At 50.7% G+C, this 17,518-nt stretch overlaps 6 protein-coding genes across 6 annotated transcripts; 3 read left to right on the top strand and 3 right to left on the bottom strand.

Annotated features, from left to right (window-relative positions):
• Positions 1 to 1,151: 1,151 nt before the first annotated feature.
• B0T23DRAFT_309615 (Di-copper centre-containing protein) lies at positions 1,152 to 2,641 on the top strand (the record flags this gene model as incomplete). The annotated part of the gene is made up of 5 exons (XM_062834531.1): positions 1,152 to 1,327; positions 1,394 to 1,556; positions 1,612 to 1,698; positions 1,767 to 1,930; positions 2,056 to 2,641. 5 exons carry the CDS (start codon positions 1,152 to 1,154, stop codon positions 2,639 to 2,641), a joined length of 1,176 nt encoding a protein of 391 aa, XP_062695325.1.
• A 2,288-nt stretch (positions 2,642 to 4,929) lies between these two features.
• B0T23DRAFT_73930 (uncharacterized protein) lies at positions 4,930 to 6,816 on the top strand. Its single transcript, XM_062841722.1, has 3 exons — positions 4,930 to 5,344; positions 5,425 to 5,714; positions 5,785 to 6,816. The coding sequence occupies exons 1-3, from the start codon at positions 5,215 to 5,217 to the stop codon at positions 6,655 to 6,657; spliced, it is 1,293 nt and encodes a 430-aa protein (XP_062695324.1). The 5' UTR covers positions 4,930 to 5,214; the 3' UTR covers positions 6,658 to 6,816.
• A 1-nt stretch (position 6,817) lies between these two features.
• B0T23DRAFT_73859 (uncharacterized protein) lies at positions 6,818 to 10,267 on the bottom strand. Its single transcript, XM_062841720.1, has one exon. It carries the CDS (start codon positions 9,855 to 9,857, stop codon positions 6,975 to 6,977), a length of 2,883 nt encoding a protein of 960 aa, XP_062695323.1. The 5' UTR covers positions 9,858 to 10,267; the 3' UTR covers positions 6,818 to 6,974.
• B0T23DRAFT_73864 (uncharacterized protein) lies at positions 10,127 to 10,973 on the bottom strand. The gene has a single exon (XM_062841721.1). It carries the CDS (start codon positions 10,877 to 10,879, stop codon positions 10,397 to 10,399), a length of 483 nt encoding a protein of 160 aa, XP_062695322.1. The 5' UTR covers positions 10,880 to 10,973; the 3' UTR covers positions 10,127 to 10,396.
• B0T23DRAFT_437827 (PQ-loop-domain-containing protein) lies at positions 10,929 to 12,297 on the bottom strand (the record flags this gene model as incomplete). Its single annotated transcript, XM_062840638.1, has 4 exons — positions 10,929 to 11,264; positions 11,342 to 11,903; positions 12,019 to 12,118; positions 12,208 to 12,297. The coding sequence occupies 4 exons, from the start codon at positions 12,295 to 12,297 to the stop codon at positions 11,003 to 11,005; spliced, it is 1,014 nt and encodes a 337-aa protein (XP_062695321.1). The 3' UTR covers positions 10,929 to 11,002.
• Positions 12,298 to 13,491: 1,194 nt separating this feature from the next.
• On the top strand, positions 13,492 to 15,146 carry B0T23DRAFT_73823 (phospholipase C/P1 nuclease domain-containing protein). The gene is made up of 3 exons (XM_062841719.1): positions 13,492 to 13,929; positions 14,038 to 14,709; positions 14,798 to 15,146. The coding sequence occupies exons 1-3, from the start codon at positions 13,863 to 13,865 to the stop codon at positions 15,031 to 15,033; spliced, it is 975 nt and encodes a 324-aa protein (XP_062695320.1). The 5' UTR covers positions 13,492 to 13,862; the 3' UTR covers positions 15,034 to 15,146.
• The last annotated feature ends 2,372 nt before the right edge of the window (positions 15,147 to 17,518 follow it).

The following is a 17,518-nucleotide window of genomic DNA, read 5'->3' as shown; positions in this document are numbered from 1 at the left end:
CCAGGTGGCCCGTGGGCACGGCATTCATACCTCATGAGCCCCGGAGGTTAAAATTCCCGAGCCTGAACGCCAACTAGCAGGTATCTCAACCTCACCCATCTGGTTTTCATTCGCAAAGGTCTGATTCTGTACAAGATGATATCGCGTGTCCCTGGATCTCACATCTTGGCCTTGGTGTGATGTTTTCATTCTGTTTTCATCGAGTGTCTACACAGACCACCAGCCTGCAGCACTTTAACCACCGTTACCTGTTCCATGATTGGCCAACTGATCTTTGAAAAGGTACACTGCACTGGAACCTCATAATTCATCATCATTCGTCACCCTTTCCCTTGGGCCAAAAAAGTATTTCTGTCCAGACTCGTCCTCACATCCGAGGTCATGGTTACACAACCTCTGGGGTTGCATTGGCTGCCGCCAGGACTTCATCTACGTTGAGCGGCGTCGCTCACACTTCATTTGGCATGCCTTTCTGACCGAAGCAACTACCGTTTTGAGATGAAAGGTCGGCAGAGTTCTGTAAAGACGGGAATTTGTCCACCTCCTCGTTGTCGGAAGCCCAAGTGGCCATCCCACGGCCATCCCACGGCCGTCGCACCGGTGCTCATCAGGGCTCCAAGAACAGAAGGATGGTATCAGCACTGGACTTTCTCTCCAGTATTTTGCTTGACATGCATGTTCTTCAACGGTACCGTTCCGGTAAGCATCACCAACCTTCACCAGCGTATATCGCAGTCCCGAGATCTGTCCCTGTGCGTAACTTTACGCTCGCCAACGCACGGAAATTCAGACACGTGGTGACCTGTCTTGGTACGTTGTATTTGACAAGCCTCGAAACATAAATGGACACGATTCTCTTCCTGCAGGTCCTTTGCAATTCCCAGTCGATTCTGCAAGCCCAATGCTGACGGAACCCGTCCTAGCTCGCTTGAACCGTTCAACGAATGGGAAATTACCTGCTGTTACTCCATTACAAGTGCGAAGTTTTCGGCAAATCGGAAACAAAACGCTGAACGGGGGCCAGAGCGTAAATCGGGAGAGCTGTGAGAATTTGCGTTGACTTGGGCCTATATAACCCCTTCGTCCTCTCCGGGCTCTTGGATTGCGAAGTCCCACACCAACTGGCTTTATTCTCTTCAAGAAAACCCTTCATGCCGTCGATGGCTCGATCACTTTTGTTTTTGGTGCTTGCCGCATCATCACTCGTTGGTGCGACTGGAAAAGATGCTGTCCACAAGCTGCAGCAGACAGGTAAAGCTAACCTCGAGCTCCGGCTTGCCAAGTCCTCAACATGCACCAAAGAGAACCTTCAGATTCGACGTGAATGGTAAGAGCAGCCTCGAAGGCGGAAAAAAATAATGACAATGAAGCTGACCCTAAGCACACAAAACAGGGGCGACATCTCAAAGGCCGAGCGTAGAGAGTACATCGCTGCTATGCTGTGTTTGATGTCTAAGCCTTCTCAACTGGACCAGACGGAGTATCCTGGAGCCAAAACACGCTATGATGACTTCGTCTCTGTTCATATGAACCAGACATTGACCATCCATGGGACTGTGAGTATTGGACTCCATGTCTCTGAAAATTCCAAATGAACTAACTGTTCTTTAGGGAAGCTTCCTTGCATGGCATCGCTATTTCACCTGGTCCTTTGAAAGGGCTCTCCGGGAAGAGTGTGGTTACACTGGATCACAGCCGGTATGATCCATATAGAATCTACGACAACTGTCCATAGCCGCATTTTCGACGCTAACGTACTGCGACAGTACTGGAACTGGGGCAAATGGGCATCAGATCCGGCGAACTCTCCTCTCTTCGACGGCAGCGACACTAGCTTAAGCGGCAACGGTCTCAAAATTAATCATGAAGATACCGACTACTACCCAGCTGGACCCGGAGGAGGGTGTATCTACTCCGGTCCATTCGTCAAGTAAGCATCTTTGTACCACTTAACCCGTTCCATGTTCGGTGGCGCAAAACCTCAAGTCTCCAACTTGACTGGCGAGTGTCCCCCCCCTTCTGCGCCCTCCCTTGCTAACCTAGCGATCAACTCAGTATGACCGCCCGCCTAGGCCCTCTCTCCCCAATACTCAAACCTGCTCCCGCCGCCAACCCCCTTCCCAACGGCATGGGCGACAACCCGCGCTGTGTTCGCCGCGACATCACCAACTATCTTTCCTCGCGTTATACCCGCACCGAAGACATGGTGACCCTGATCGCCGACTCCCCCGACATCCTCACCTTTCAAGACCGCATGCAGGCTGTGACAGCGCGGCCCTGGGAAGTCGAGGGTACTTACAACCCAGCCGAGCACAACGGGATGCCGCTCATGGGCATCCATGCTAGCGGACATCACACCATTGGCGGCGACCCAGGAGGCGATTTTTACACCAGTCCTAATGATCCGGCGTTTTTTAATCACCATGCGGGCATTGATCGAACTTGGGCTATCTGGCAGTGGCTGGACTTGGAGAACCGGACTGAGCAGATTGCTGGTGGCACGGCCATGTTTGATCCGGTGAACAGTCCAAGGCAGACGTTGGATGATATCGTGGATCTGGGAGTGGTTGGAGATCAGGTTTGGAGGATTAGGGACTTGGTCAGTACCGTTGATGGGCCGTTTTGTTATACTTATGAGTAGATGGGGAGGAGTGGGCGGTGATTTTGGTGTTGTGTGGTTTGGTGAAAAGAAGGTGCGATGGAGAAGTCACAAGGGACGGTAGCCTCCGCCTTGTTTCTTTCTATCTTGAACACAGCGATCTGTAATAAAATGATGGAATAGCTGCGAGGTATTCTTCCCCTTGCACGGCTTCATCACTCTTTCTACACTTGGATATCGAAGAACATCGCTTTATCGCTTGATTGCGCGCACATTACGCATCCCTTACGAACGACCACAAGGACACTATGGGCCTCATCACCAATGCTTTGACAACGGGCTCAAAGAATTCAACCTAACTCGTCTTCTGAAAGGGGAAAGATCTTGCTCCATACTGGGTCGCATGTGTAACACTCTACGGACGTGGCGCAGTCGGTCTCATACTTGCCGAGGTCCTCGGATTTCTTTCCTTCTTTCCTCCTTTCTCATTTTTTTTTTCTTAGTTCTTGTTTTTATTTATTTTTTTTCTTCAACTTGTCGTCCTCACGGCGGTTGAACAATCTCACTTAGGCAAAGGTACTCTTAAGTTTCCTAAGTTCTGTTTGTGTCGTACTTGGTTGCCGATTAAATAGGTACGTCAAAAACAACTTTGGATTTTCTGCGAAATTCTATCTTTCGGCTCTGGACACATCACACGGTATTCGATGTCAAAGTACCCTAAATAGACGCGTCCTTGGTGCTAGGAGAATTTTTCCTCTAGCACTCACAATTGTCCAAGCCGAAGTTGGGGCAAAGAGGATGCTGTCTTGCTACGGGATCCAAATAAACACCCATAGCTTCGATGAGGCTGGTGTATGTACGTATCCTCCAGTCCGGACCCCCAAAGGAGGAGGAGCCAAATTAGGGTAACATGAACACGAGACACGATGCAGGGAGCTTATCTGTGAAAGTTCAAATTTGTCCTATGTCCGCGTAGCAGGCACCCTGATTCAATGTGTCTCGGTATCCGCCGCTTTCATACATTCTCCTCCTTTCAGGAGTGCAAAAAAGTTCCTAACGGCCTGAAGAGACGAAAGAAGTGGGTGAGGTTGTGCTACTTACCAGCCCTACGAGCCCGGCACCTCCTGGGACAGGCGGGTAGACTCAGCCCAGGTTTGGCAGGGAATCTGAAGCAGTGAGGAATCCCTATCAGCTAGTGCCTGTCTCGTGTTTAGTCAGGAGGAAGTCTCGCTATCAAATTGAGACACGGAATTAAGAAACCATATGGGGTATTGAGGAGGACTTCAACATCTCCACTTCTGTGCTTGCCACAGCCGTTGAGTTCGGTAATATCAATTTGGAGTTGATTGTTCCCTGGTGAGGTATCTTGCTTTGCAATGGCATCATGTCTTGTTTATCAAGTCGGCCCTTGTTGTCTTGTGGCTGGCTTGGCTTCAGCTGTCCCCCCACAGGATAGAAGGTATTTACTACGGGAGTGAAAAGGCAGTGGATTAGTTAAGGTCACCGCCACTCCGGATCAAATTCCTCTCCCGTCCTGTACATTCGGGTTCCTGATAGCTTTTTCGTCGTTGGACAAAAAAGCGGCCCAGTGGAAGCACCGCAGGAAGGTTCATAGGCTTTACGTCGCCTTCTTTCCGTTGGCTTGTCGCGTTACACAACATCAAATACCTCGCTGCCTGCTTACCTGGAGCCAAGCCCCCCTCCACGCGCCTCCGCCTCATTTTCTGTACTCTCCCTCGTGACTTTTGCCCGCAAGATGCATCTCCAAACAGCCAGAGGCCGTCCCGAGTCTATACCGCCGTCGAAAACCGGAGCATTAAACACTCGGCCGGGGACCATCGGACTGCTCTCCCTTGGCTTCACTTACCGGGCCATCCTTTCTCAACCTATGAGAGCTTACTAGGTCGCTCTAATTGGAATATCCGGCTGCCTGGGGTATTCTCTTGTCGTACCATGATTTCGAGGTAGTACTTTAACGTGCCAGACCGGTTTCGACCTTGGCGCTCAAGTTCTAAATGGCCCACGGAGCTCAGACACTGTACAAGACGACAGCTTATTGACGTGAGCATTCACCATGTAACTACCCGTGAAACGTTCCGGCACTGCTGCTCGCTAGATATCAGGCTAATGCTCGACAGCAGATCTACCCAAGAGTACCACCAGACAAGTGGGACGAGATGACTTGCATGCGACTCTAGACGCCAGGAAGATGCCGTTTGGTGACGGGCAACAACACGAGAGCGGGCGTGGGGATGACCCATAGGGCTGCATATCCCGAAACTAGGATCTTGTCGAAGGATGAGATGTGCCTACTCTCTCGCAGACATCAGAGGCTAGGTAGCCTAGTGTTGTTGCGGCGATCTATCATGGAAGTTGTATCACTTACACCAGGGGGAGACTAGTTCTCACTACTTGGCCGGAGCCTTTCGCTCTATGGGGGAAGCTAAGCTTGACACAAAGACAAATGAATTCTCTCTCGTCTTCTCATATAAGTATGCTCTCTCGGCGAATTCTTCATTCTTCACGCTCACTGTTTACCCACCATCATCACGCTCAGCTCAAGATACCACATCAACGCCACCAGAACAATAACAACACATAAGCATACTGTTCCCATGTCTAGTATATCCCAGTTCTTCATGTACTCTTCACGCAGTACCTCTCCATTGCCACAGACCGAGTCTAAGCCTCGGCAGGTTTGGACGCCAGAGGAGGATAGGTTGCTTGCTGAAGCCGTGACAAAGGGCAAGAAGAGCTCCATGGACCCTAGTTGCATGATTCATCTTGTATCGGTTTGCTAACCTTTCCTTGTCCCTGATCAACAGAGACACCAGCCAACGGTTCCATCAACTGGTGCAAAGTCGCCTCCCACCTCTCCCGACGGAACAACAAAGACTGCCGAAAACGTTGGCACTACAACGTAGCCCATAACATTCGCAAGGGCACATGGACCAGAGAGGAAGATCAAAGGTTACGCAAGGCCTTTGACAGTCACGGCCCACGCTGGAGCAAGGTTGCTCAGGTGGTGGGTTCACGCAACGGAGACCAGTGTTGGAAGCGCTGGTATGATTGTCTTGACCCCAAGATTGATAGAAGTCCGTGGACGCCGGAAGAGGTGAGAAAAAATAAAAATAAAACATCATTATCTGCCTAATACGCTTGACTAACCAACTATCTATCCCCAGGATATCCTTCTTCTCCAAACCGTTTCCCAACGAGGGCGCAACTGGACCGAGATCGTCAACACTCACTTCCCCAACCGCACCTCTCTAGCCGCCAAAAACCGTTATAGTATTCTCCGCCGTAGACAGGAATCTGCTTCTTCTTCTGCTTCGTCCCCTTCCTCCTCTCGCTCCAGGTCTTCAACACCCAACATCATGAAACCCAGGACCAAGAGGGCCACTACCACCACCACAACAACAAAAGCGATTCCGAGCCCTATGTCGATGACAAGTAAGCCAGGATACCTATCCCCCACACCACCCACCTCAAGCCAACTTACCCCCGAGCTCGGGAAATGCTTCACTCGCTCTCCACTTTCGCTATCAGACACCGAGTCTACTTCCACCCAAGGGTCCGGCCTTGGGTTTCTCCTTCCACCATCAGCATTGTCAACGGGGACGTCCTCATTCCCAACGACGACGACGGCGGCGGCGGCGGCGGATGCCACTGGTTTCGAGTTCTTTTCTTTTGGAAACAACGACTACAATTGTTCGGGAGATTATGCTTGGGGTTCTTCATGCGCTCCTGATCTCATGGTATCAGCGGGACCTATGAGTATGGGTTATGCTTCTACTTCTACTTCCACTTCCTCACCTTCCCCTTCGCCATGCACGTCGTCGTCATCATTCTCGTCGTCGCCCTCGCCACAGTCGTTGTCGCTGAACGGCATCTACATGCCTGTGGTCAATCAGGGCTTGGTCTTCAACTTCCCAAATGTCCCGGCTACGCAAGCACAACAGCAACAACAGTTTGAGTTCATCGTTCAGACACCCACTCCGATAGGAACAGGAGCCGCGGTAGAGTATGCGAGTTGGTGCGATCATTCGAGACTGTGATGATGGAGTATTTTGTGGTGCTTCATCTGCGTCGAGTAACGGAGTCTTGGGGGGGGGGGGTTAGCGTTGAACATGGATTGATGGCGGGTTTTGCGATTTGCTTCTTTTATTATTTGATGTAGACCATCATCACCCAGCACAACTGGCGTCAGGGATCATATAAATGAGGAACGCAACAAGCTCGTGTATTGTTTGCGTATTGGATACATGGAAGTCTATCAAATGAACTTGATTACAATTTTGTTTCGCTGTGAAGCCCAATTTAAACAACATCGCTGGCCTTCGCCACTATTATACAGAACGATTCCTTGACAATGTTACATGATCGGACATGATGCACTTGCTAGCCCCTTCTCCAGACGCTGTAATATGCCATCATCGCTCTTCATTCCCAAGTCTGCCTCATCCCCCCAGTACGTGCACGGAAAGTTGGTAAGCTTCTCATCCTCAAACGCTTTGACGGCAATCTCTATCGCGGTCTTCGTCCCAGGCGGTTTCAGTTCACGCGACAAGAGACGCATTATGAGACGCACACGCTTGGTAGCTAAGGCATTCTCTCGCCCACCTCCATTCCCACCATTTTCGTCCTCCTTTGAGTTTTCAACCTCCTTCGTGTCGGGGTCTCCGTATATGCTTAGGTACAACGGGTCCTTCGCAGCGGCCAGTTGTCTCTCGATGGAATGGAACAGAATAATCGACTGCGCAGTAACCCACAAGCGGTTCACAGCGCCAAGGCAATGACTGCCATGTACGCCGATGATGACCTCGGTCTTAAACAATTCAAGGACATCGCGAAAGTTCACCACGACCTTGCTGCCACCCGGCCCTTCGAGCAGCTTTCCAGGAACTAATTCATTGAGCTTGAAGTCGACGGCCTGTATTCCTTCCATAATTGTCTTCGCCCGGTCACGGCCACCTTTGATGATAAATCTGTGATTGTTGCTTGAGCCATGCCCCTTAACCTGCATGGCCCGTTTCTCTTCACCGGCGGTAGTGTCCTCCATGAACCTTTGCAGATTCTCTAGGCGTCCGATCCTCTCAACTCTGTAGTTTTGAACGTACAGACGATTAAATACCGAAAGGGGAAACCACGTGCTAAAACAATTTAGGGCGTTGCTCAAGGCTCGGTCGTAGTAGGCACCATATTCCGGTGTCCTTGCCTCCTCAGTCAACAAATTGTCAAAAAACCCCTTCAAGATGAGAAATGCCTGAGGTGCCTTATCCGTGTATCCTTCAGTAACCAACATATTGTACAAGTGTACCAGGAGTACAGGCTCATTCGTGAAACCAGGGTAAAGTACTCTGGAGATATGATCGAAATTTGTCAGGCTTTGCACAAGGACTTCAGCGCAATGGAAGGGGGAGCAACCCCACAGGAAGTTTGAACCTGTGCCTTGGTCCTGTCTTGTGGAGTGAAACTCCAGGGCAGCGGAGCAAATTCTAGCCGCCTGCTTTAGAAAATTGGTCTGCTCGATTTTCTGGTCCTCTCCAGTACGTAGGTGTTCGTCCAGCAAGTGTAAAGAAGTCCAAAACCCGGGCCCAAGATTCATATAGTCGTCAAGCTTGACACCCAAGAACAGCGCCAAATCACGTGCGGGAAAGAAGACATCGGAAGAAGGCGGCTGGACAAAAATAGGCCCCCAGAGAGGGTTATTCAGCCAGCCCCTTGACACAGTAAAGGAATCCACCATGTGTTGTAGTATGAAGACTGTGGTAGGCTGAATGTTGTGTCGAGTTGATTCACCGGTGGACGAGGGTTTTTCCATGGCAAGTTTAATGATGCTGGACAAGAAGGCTCTATGCTGATATGAACCTGATCCATTCAAGTCATCTTCGGATGGGCCTTTTGGGCCCCAGATGACATTTTCCCAATCTCCGTCGAATTCTTTCGACTTCACTATAGGGGCAACATATTCGTCAAAAAGCGAGTAAAGAAGCTTGATGGTATATAGATGGCGCCACTGTAGGTATTCTTCCTTTGTAAGCACCATTAGGTCGGCGCTGGGATCCCAGTTCTTGAGAAGCTTTGCCATGCGCTCGGTGGGCTTTCCGGTTTGTGTGGTGCGAAAATCGGAAAGGAATTCAAAAAGCGATTCGAACGTGTATATCATGAACTCTTCCTTCATATCCACACTCTGATTTTCAATCTTTCCTGAACATGAGCCATCGCCACGAACGCGGTAAACGGACGCAAAAAATGGTTGAACATAATCATCAGGATTTTGATAACCCGTTAAGTAGTCGATCATGCTGATGTAACCTAATTCTTCAGGAATACTGTCGTGACGGTATTTGACAATCAAATTCGTGGCCGCAATACCAATTGCCCCGGCCACGGTGCTGTTGAGGCCATCGAAGACAACCTCTACCCAGGTATCGTGGAGAAAGTTTCTGAGGTGCATGAACTCCTTGAACAGGTCGTAAGCTGCCATACCCCAGGCGTTCCCGTCGGAGTTGAAACGGCCGTTCGTATAGCAAGGGTCATCGATGTCAAAGTGACTTAATGGGAAATCATCAGGCGGGAGACTGTCCTTGATCTTGTTGAATTTGGCTTCGTTTTCTGGTGTCTTTGACTTGTTGCGACGCCCGGGCTTGCCTTTCTCAGCTTCAGGATGAACGCGGATGGGAAATCTGTCGGGGACCAAATAATTGATATCTTCTTCGGTCTCCGGTGTGTTATATTTCAAAATGGACGAGACCTCTGACTCTCCCGGGGAAGTTGACATCCAATGGAAGCCTCTGAGGCCGTTGAAGGCCACCCAAAAGGCGCGAATATCAGTCTCAAGCGTTCGGAAATTCTCCATCTCTTCGGGGCGTGGGCGCCTGGCTGCGAGCGCCTGCCACGTAGTCAGAGCAGTGACTCTTGTGTGGATGATATGCAGGAACAAGGCCAGAATAGAAGGTGGGATAACATCCACATGGAGGCTAATGAACCTGCAAAAGTTGTAGAGTCTGGACCGGTTAAAGAATCCCGCTCGGGCTGAATCAGCAAGCAACTCTTTCGGTCGTTTCTGCCCTGGTAGACCAGCGCTGGGAACTTCCAACAAGGTCAGGTTAAGATCATGTTGCCGAGTCGTTTCCCAAAACTTGATAATTGATTGAACAGTGCGGACAATCCAACAAAGCAGGAGTTTCGAATTGCGCTTGTAAGCTAGATACGATCCAGGCGGTGCGTACTGTATGTCCTCGGTGGGCGGCATCGTGGCGATGATGAATTTCTCGGTCTAAACTTGAAGAATGGCTGCGGCGTAATATCAGATGTTGCATACGTGGGATAAGAAGTTTGGCGAGTTGCGAGATTGATCAGGACAGGCGTTCGTTGAATTAAATCCCGAAAGCTTGGGTTCAAGAGGAAGAGACACGGGTTCCGTCATGTATTCCGGGCTTGCCAAAGAGCAACATAAACCTTTGCCATGTGCCAGAAGGTGGTTTGACTGTGCATTGAGGGCCGTGACTGCTCAGAAATTGACCAATATGTAATGGAATTCTCATGAGAAGGGACATCCGCTTAGGTCGAACTTCGATCGTCCTGAAATCGGATATCGTGATCTGGCCGGTAGTTATCCGTCCAGTCTCGCGAATCGCATGGCCGCACAGCGTTCTAGCCACCATTGAACAGCAGGAGCAGACAAACTGACGAACTTTTTGCAGGGGCCAAGTAAAAAAAAGGGGTCCCATTCATCATCGCATCCCAGAGATCAATACAGTAGGTATCACTTGTATGATCTAATGGCCGGACTTAAAGTGCCATTGCCGGAAAAAGCCAACCCGCGTGGGAATTCGACAGGAACTTAGCATCCGCACCATCGTCCTTGAATACCGGGAGCGGTTCGCTGCAAGGGAAAGGTAAATCGGGAGAAAAGTCACAGGAAGCAACCCAGCAGCGAACTTCACCATAAATAAAACCGGAAAGAAGCACCAACCCAAAGTTATACCTGTCAGAAGGGGAGGAAAGGATACGTACGACAATCCGAAACTCAAAAGACCCCAAACTAGATAGATAGCACTGAAAATGAAAGAATGCAGCGGGGATGTGTAAAGCTCGGAGAAAATGCGGGAAAAAAATCATTGTCTCGATCATTCTTACGCCTTGCCCTAACCGTCCTTGGAAATTTAACATGCCATCCCGATCAAAATGAGGCAAAATGCACTCGACAAAAGAAAAGGACAAAAAATGGAGAAGAAAAAAGCAGATGACAAAACCTAAGTAACCAAAAAGCATCCATCACATACCGTTGACAGATAATTCCATTGAACTCATGAACGCTGATTCCTATCCTCGAAACAGGCCGTTTCTCCCAGCAAATGCGTGACGTTTGCTTCGTGTAAGCGAAGAGCCAGCTCTTCAGGCGGTATGATGCGTCTTTGGCTCACGTTGCGGCGAGTAGAGTCTGAACTGGGCAAAGATGATCAAGTCTTCCAGCATAGTACCGAGCGAGCCCAGAAGCCAAGGAAGGGCTCTGACAATATAGTCTCTTTCCTGAGAGTAGGCGATAACGCTTGCTCCATATGTGAGGTTGCCCGTGAGCGAGAGCAGGAAAAACAACAGGGCAAGACCTTCGCAAGACTTCTCACGGTAATTCTTGATGATCTGAGGGATTCGAGCGCTATGGAATTGGTTAGCTTCTTCAGCCCAGTGGTGACACCGAGTGAATGGGCTGAGACAACAGGACTAGATACGTACCACAAGTAACAGATGGCGCTGAAATAGCCCAGGATCATGCCAATGACGGCCTGTGGCTCTTGAGAAATCGTGTTGTTTCCACCATCGGGTAACCCATCCTCAACATCCCACGCACCCATCTTGTAGCTGATGAACCAGCCCGCAGCGCCGACGACCCAAACAGCTACCAAGCTCAGGGTGTTGTGCAGCCATGGATTGCTGTCAGGAGTTTCGTCTTCACCTGTGACGATTCTGGTCAATGGATCGAGAGTGCTCTCCCTGTGGCGCATCGAGTGCCGACGGTGAGAGCCTGGCAATCCCGTAGAATCGCTGCGCGACCGACGCGGGTGCTCATGATCCAGCAGCGGGTCGTGCTCAGAAGGGTCCTCTACAGCCGTTGTGTCGGTTTCTTGTGTCTCGGCAGAGGAATGTCGTGCACTGCGGGCATGTCTTTCGATGCGGCTGCGGCGGCGGGCGTTAACGGCGTTGTAGTAGCTGCATTGGCCAATGAGGACCAGGTCGGCGAAACAAAAATACAAGGCAAGTGCTACAGCGGTTGGTGCCAAACTTGTCCAGAGTGCGCCTGTATCAAAAAAGATTATAATCAACAGCCGAACAAATGATTGGCAATACTTGTACCTTGGGTACCTCGAGAGCAGAACATCGGAGGTAGGTACCGTAGGCTGATTGCCACTTACCAAGCAGATTCGCTATGTCGCCCAACAGCCATATGATCAGGAAGTTCATGGATAGGCCGTCAGCGCTCTTGGCCTTGTAGTTTGTAATCAGTTGTGGCAGCTGGGGTTGAGGACAACGGTCAGCATTATGATTTAGAATGGCAATGGCAAGCCGTTAGAAAGGGAAAGCAGCAAGATGGACATGCTCACCAAAAGACATATCCAGGCCGTCAAGCTGACACTTCCAAACACTCCCGAGAGTGCCTCGCCCACATCGGGCGCTTTGGAGAGGGCTTCCATGTCGCCCTCTGGTACGGAAATCGGCAAGGCCTCTTGAGATGAAAGCAACAAGAGTGGAAAGTTGAACGGATAACCAGACGTTGATTGCTCCCCAGGCAGGGCCGATTCCTGCTCGAATACCGAAACGGATTGAGTCTAACCCGCGGAATGCAGTCGATGTTGGTGTCTTGATCAGTTCTTGCGCGCACTGGAGAAATAGCCAAATGATGGCAACAGGAACTTAAAAGTACAGTTGCAAGAGAAAAGGGAAAGAGTCATTGTCAGTTCGAGTCAGCGGGCAGGTCTCAGGGCAGGTCGTTATCAAGAGGCGATTGACTCGAGAGATAAGGCAAAGATGTGGCTCTGGCTGATACCGAAAGTGGCATAACGTAGCCATCCAAGTGCCATTTAAAAACTATCACAAGCGTCACCGTTTGTCCCGTGCTGCGGGATTGTAGTATGCAGTGTACCAAGATACGCAGTCCTGCGCCAGCGTAGCATTCATTCAGTTCGCACTTTTTTTTCTGCGGCTTTCGGGCTTTTTTTTCTCTTTCCCTTGTCGCTGTTGGGGTTGGAGGACCTTTCTCTGAGGGACCTTGACGGGAGGCACATGGGCTCATGGGATTGCATCACAAGGAGCCCTCTCGCTCAGCTCTGACCCATCCTGCCCGCGATCCTGCCCTGGTGCTGTAATGGACAAATATGGGGAAGGTGGGGTCTTTGACAAGCTCCGGTAGCCTGAAATGGCCAATCATTCAGCCCGCCGTCCAACCAGTGACGAGCAATTGAAACCTCTTCGTGGATGCCCTCTTTTCGGCGGCACGGGTGGAGACTTTGTGATCATGCCAAGACCAGCACCTCAACCTCAACTTCTCAAGTTGCAAGTCGAGCCTGCGTCCAAAGTGCTGCCGGCGTCGTTCATCACATCGCACATCCGCTCTATCAGACTTGCTGCACTGGTTGCATGGGGTTTCCCGTCAGTAGAGGTGTATAGGTGCTCGTAGATGGAGAAGACGAACGAGAAGAAGGAAAACACGAGAGACTGGGGAGAAACAAGCATTGCCAGCACTCGACAAGCACAAGCCATTCCAAAGATTAAACAACACCAGATATGATAGGCTCACGTGGGATTTATCGCCCCGCGTTCATTCGTTACAGCATCCCCGTAGCAACAACCCCCGCGTGTTTAGTATACACTAGAGGACTCGGAGTTTATTGATCAGCCATGCCTGGTCCAAGCTGATGGCGTCGGTACCAGCGTACCGCAATGGTAGATGGGTTGGTTCCGATGCTAGGGACAGTCATGACGCCGCTGGAAAGGGGCGGTATCAACGCTTATCGCCATCGGACCCTAGGGTGGTGCAGCTGATCGACTGGGGGACATCAAGTGAGCTGAGCGCGTGTTTGGATCTTGAATTGGATCAGACAATCTTTCCACCAAACATTCCCGTCCTCGAGTAAATCATTATCGTTTTCTTGCTGTGGTTTTGTCACCTATTGTTTTTCTCCCGGCAGCGTTGCGAAGCTTGTCCGGTGTATCCGTCACCATCTCTTAACTAGCAGTACAGTAGCGCAAAGACACCACCATGAAGCTATCATCAGTCATACTGAGCTCCTCCGCCTTCTTAGCCGGAGGGGCTTCAGCATGGGGAGGTACGAAAGAACACCAATTCCCCTTCCTTACCATTTCCCCCCCAACATTCGCGAATCGCACTCAAGAAATGGAACATCGCTAACACACGTCGCCCACAACAACAACAGGCTTCGGACACATCACCGTCGCCTACGTCGCCAGCAACTTCGTCTCCAACTCCACCGCCTCCTACTTCCAAACCCTCCTGCGCAACGACACCTCTGACTACCTCGCCAACGTAGCCACCTGGGCCGACTCGATCCGGTACACCAAATGGGGTCGTTGGACCGGGCCCCTGCACTACATCGACGCGAAGGACTCACCCCCCGATTCATGCGGCATCATCTACGAGCGTGACTGCAAGCCCGAAGGTTGCGTGGTCAGCGCCATTCAAAACTACACCTCTCGCGTTTTGGACCAAAGCCTACACGTGGTCGAGCGCGCGCAGGCGGCCAAGTTCGTGATTCACTTTGTCGGGGACATCCACCAGCCGCTGCACACGGAGGACGTGGAGAAGGGGGGGAACGGGATCTCGGTGTTCTTTGATGAGAAGCGGTTCAACCTGCACCATGTTTGGGACTCGAGCATCGCCGAGAAAATCGTTACGCACAAGAAGCAGGGTGTTGGTAGGAGGCCCTTTCCCGCGGCCAAGAAGTGGGCAGATGCGTTGGCGGAGGAGATCAGGGAGGGCCAGTACAAGGCGAATAGCAGTGATTGGGTGAAGGGGTTGGAGCTGAAGGAGGCGAGCGAGATTGCGCTGCAGTGGGCGATTGAGGGGAACGAGCATGTTTGCACTGTTGGTAAGTTCTCTCCATTCGTTCCGTCCCTATACCTCTCTTTCTTGGTATCCGTCAGGGAACCGTTGCTTAACAATGCTTCCTTGACTAGTCCTCCCCGATGGCCCCGAAGCTATCCGCGACCAGGAGCTCGGTGGTGCCTACTTCGAAGCCGCCGCCCCCATCGTCGAGTTGCAGATCGCAAAGGCCGGCTACCGTCTGGCTGCCTGGCTCGATCTCATCGTCTCCGGTATTGAGAAGAACGAGACAATAAGCCCACCAACCCTACCAAAGCGGCCGGACGTTGTTACTGCGGAACAGAAGCCGATGATGTTGGGCGACCTATGAAACAGGCCTGGTGGTGGGTGTTTGTTGTGGGCCTTGGCATTGGAAGAGTATGAATCATGACCGGGGATGAGCGTTTCGCAAATGCTTCTTGGCAACGGTTCGTTGGTTGAAGATATCAGGCTTGGGAATAGATGCAGCGTGTTCTTCAATTGGGTACAGAATTAGACGATTGTATGGCTCAGGGTGCCGGGTAATGTTTGGGTGTCGACTGAGAAGTAGGTGATGCTAATGGATAACGAAATGCATGCCCACGTCTGCAATTGTTCCGTCATGTAGGTCCATGGTATTTTGTGTACAAGTATATGTCTGCCTGCCATGTATGTATGTAAAGTGTACATTAACGTGCCTAAGATACCCTCCGAGCGTCAGGTGCAGGTTTACCAGATCAGATGCCAGATGTTTGGATGAGATTCTCCTTTGCGCACCGAATAAGAATTTGACACGCCCCATTCCCCAAATTAACATCGAACAGTATCATTGACTACCATCCCTCATGCACACATTGGTCAACATTGTCGACTTTCCTGCCAGGTTGGCCAAACATTTCGCTGGTCCTCGGTAGCCATGTTTCGTTCTGATGATCTTCCGTTCAGCCAAGCGATTACCCTACTTGAAAAGGGACTGAAGTCCTCGTTAGAGTACAACGACAATCACGTTGTATCAAGTCCGACGCATGGAGCCAAGCACCCGACACATATCTTGGGGTTCAGGGGTTCCAAGGTGGGTTTCTTCAAAGACAACCACCAACAGCATGACAAACCGAATCGGGTATCCCGTTAAGGCTAGAAAACAATGAGGAAGGGCGGCCGTTCCGCTGGTGGCTGATGTTATCATCACGTCTGTGGTTAATCAGAGAAGCAACATCCAAATGCCAGCATCACGTTTGAAACAGTTGGGGGTTGATTGGGTACGCTGCACAACATCGGCTCGGTATCGGAATCACAATTCCAGGAGGTCTTCGAAGGTGGATTCCGATGCTCATCGATCATCATCACAAACACAACGGTCACAAGGATGTAAAAAGCTCGCTTCCACGTGAGAGTACCGAAAACTGACTGTCAAAGTCCCACTCGGCCTGAGTGTGTAGTATTGAAACGCTATGAATAAGAGGATGGGGTTTTGGCAGTGAAAATCATTGTTACCCTCTGGACCCTGGGGACACAACATGTCTCAAGATGAACAAGGGCCGAGTTACATCCTTGGTGCGAATCGGTCTTGGCCAGAGTTCATATAGATGCGGGCGGACAGTATTATGTTTCGAATTGCGAGGTTAATAGTTGCCCAAAGGTAATTGTCAGCAGCACAGACAGTCAATGTGTAGGTTTTCAACTGAAGAAAAGATTAAAATTGACGATCTCATTCCTCAAATTGATATTTTGTGCCGTCTTAACCGTGCTGTCGGGTGAGGAGCACGCGTGGGCGCTACCTCAGACATCAGCGGCGCACTGTTTCCAATGAAGAAATAAGCCCATGGAACTGATGCGGTCTGAGAGTTTGCCTTGACCTCGAGTGGCCTCTTTAGAACGGACGAGAGGGGAACTTCATTTTGTGGTAAAGAGAAATGATGTGTGGAGAAATTATGCTGGATTTGGCGGTAGGCTTGCCGTCTCCTACTCCTGAGTCCGGAAACATATCAAGCCCATTTGCTCCTATCATGATATGGTGAGGACAACGAACAATGCGACGGATTTCTGTTGAGGTTGTTGACGGCCGGTGGGGGATCAAGCGGAGTCCGGCCGGATGGGAGGGGAGGGAAACGATGTCCCTTCCATCCTTCCCTTGTTCTACACTATAATCGGAATTAAGCTCTTGTTCCTGCATACGGAGGCGTCCACAGCTAGGGACGCTAGCCCAAAAAAAGTGGGGCACCCTCAGTGTACAAGCGCCAAGGGGGCCTGTCAAGGACAACCTCAAGCGCTGAACAGTAGACATTGAGCGTGGCTATGTAGTACAGTTAATCCAGATCACCACTCGATGAGCTGATCTCATCGAGGCCCACCGTGTTTCTTCCCGGACTGGGTGCCTTAGGTGACTAGACGAAGCAGTTAGACGGGACAGCATGACGTCGATGTTTACTCGATTGATCAAATCATAGAACGCCTCTGGGAGTAAAGTGTTGCTTGAAGGTCCGCTCATCGTAGCTGTAGAGTATGGCAGAGTGCTAAGGGTCATCATCATATTTTGTTGACTAATAAGTAGAGAAGTCCCATCTTCTGCGGACGGGGTGAAAGGGATGAGATGGCGATAAGTAGTCCTACACGAAGTTTCCGTACCGGCGACCAAAAAATGCCGAATGCCGGGCAAGGCCGGCAACAATGCGGAGATAGAAATATCGGATATCGACTACAATCCGGGTCGGCCAAGACCAAACACTGCTGGTTCGTCCGGTCTCGTTAGGCGTGTTTTGTTTCGTACGAGTCCCTACACCAGTTCTTCGCGATGCAGGAGCGTCCACCAGGAGTCTTTGACTGGTTTTGCCTTGGCC

The sequence above is a fragment of the Neurospora hispaniola genome, assembly GCF_033458365.1.
Source record: "Neurospora hispaniola strain FGSC 10403 chromosome Unknown B0T23scaffold_2, whole genome shotgun sequence".
NCBI lineage: Eukaryota > Fungi > Ascomycota > Sordariomycetes > Sordariales > Sordariaceae > Neurospora > Neurospora hispaniola.
The sequence above is the reverse complement of the archived record's forward strand: the minus strand, read 5'-3'. Positions and strand labels throughout refer to the sequence as shown.

What these genes read in the sequence shown, in the direction of transcription:
- B0T23DRAFT_73930 (XM_062841722.1), top strand. Translation starts at nt 5,215, where the DNA reads ATGTCTAGTATATCCCAGTTCTTCATGTACTCTTCACGCAGTACCTCT. An exon ending in TGCTGAAGCCGTGACAAAGG is followed by an intron (nt 5,345 to 5,424) that starts GCAAGAAGAGCT and finishes CCTGATCAACAG; the next exon opens with AGACACCAGCCAACGGTTCC. An exon ending in GTCCGTGGACGCCGGAAGAG is followed by an intron (nt 5,715 to 5,784) that starts GTGAGAAAAAAT and finishes ATCTATCCCCAG; the next exon opens with GATATCCTTCTTCTCCAAAC.
- B0T23DRAFT_73859 (XM_062841720.1), bottom strand. Translation starts at nt 9,857, where the DNA reads ATGCCGCCCACCGAGGACATACAGTACGCACCGCCTGGATCGTATCTA.
- B0T23DRAFT_73864 (XM_062841721.1), bottom strand. Translation starts at nt 10,879, where the DNA reads ATGCTTTTTGGTTACTTAGGTTTTGTCATCTGCTTTTTTCTTCTCCAT.
- B0T23DRAFT_73823 (XM_062841719.1), top strand. Translation starts at nt 13,863, where the DNA reads ATGAAGCTATCATCAGTCATACTGAGCTCCTCCGCCTTCTTAGCCGGA. An exon ending in AGGGGCTTCAGCATGGGGAG is followed by an intron (nt 13,930 to 14,037) that starts GTACGAAAGAAC and finishes CAACAACAACAG; the next exon opens with GCTTCGGACACATCACCGTC. An exon ending in CGAGCATGTTTGCACTGTTG is followed by an intron (nt 14,710 to 14,797) that starts GTAAGTTCTCTC and finishes TTCCTTGACTAG; the next exon opens with TCCTCCCCGATGGCCCCGAA.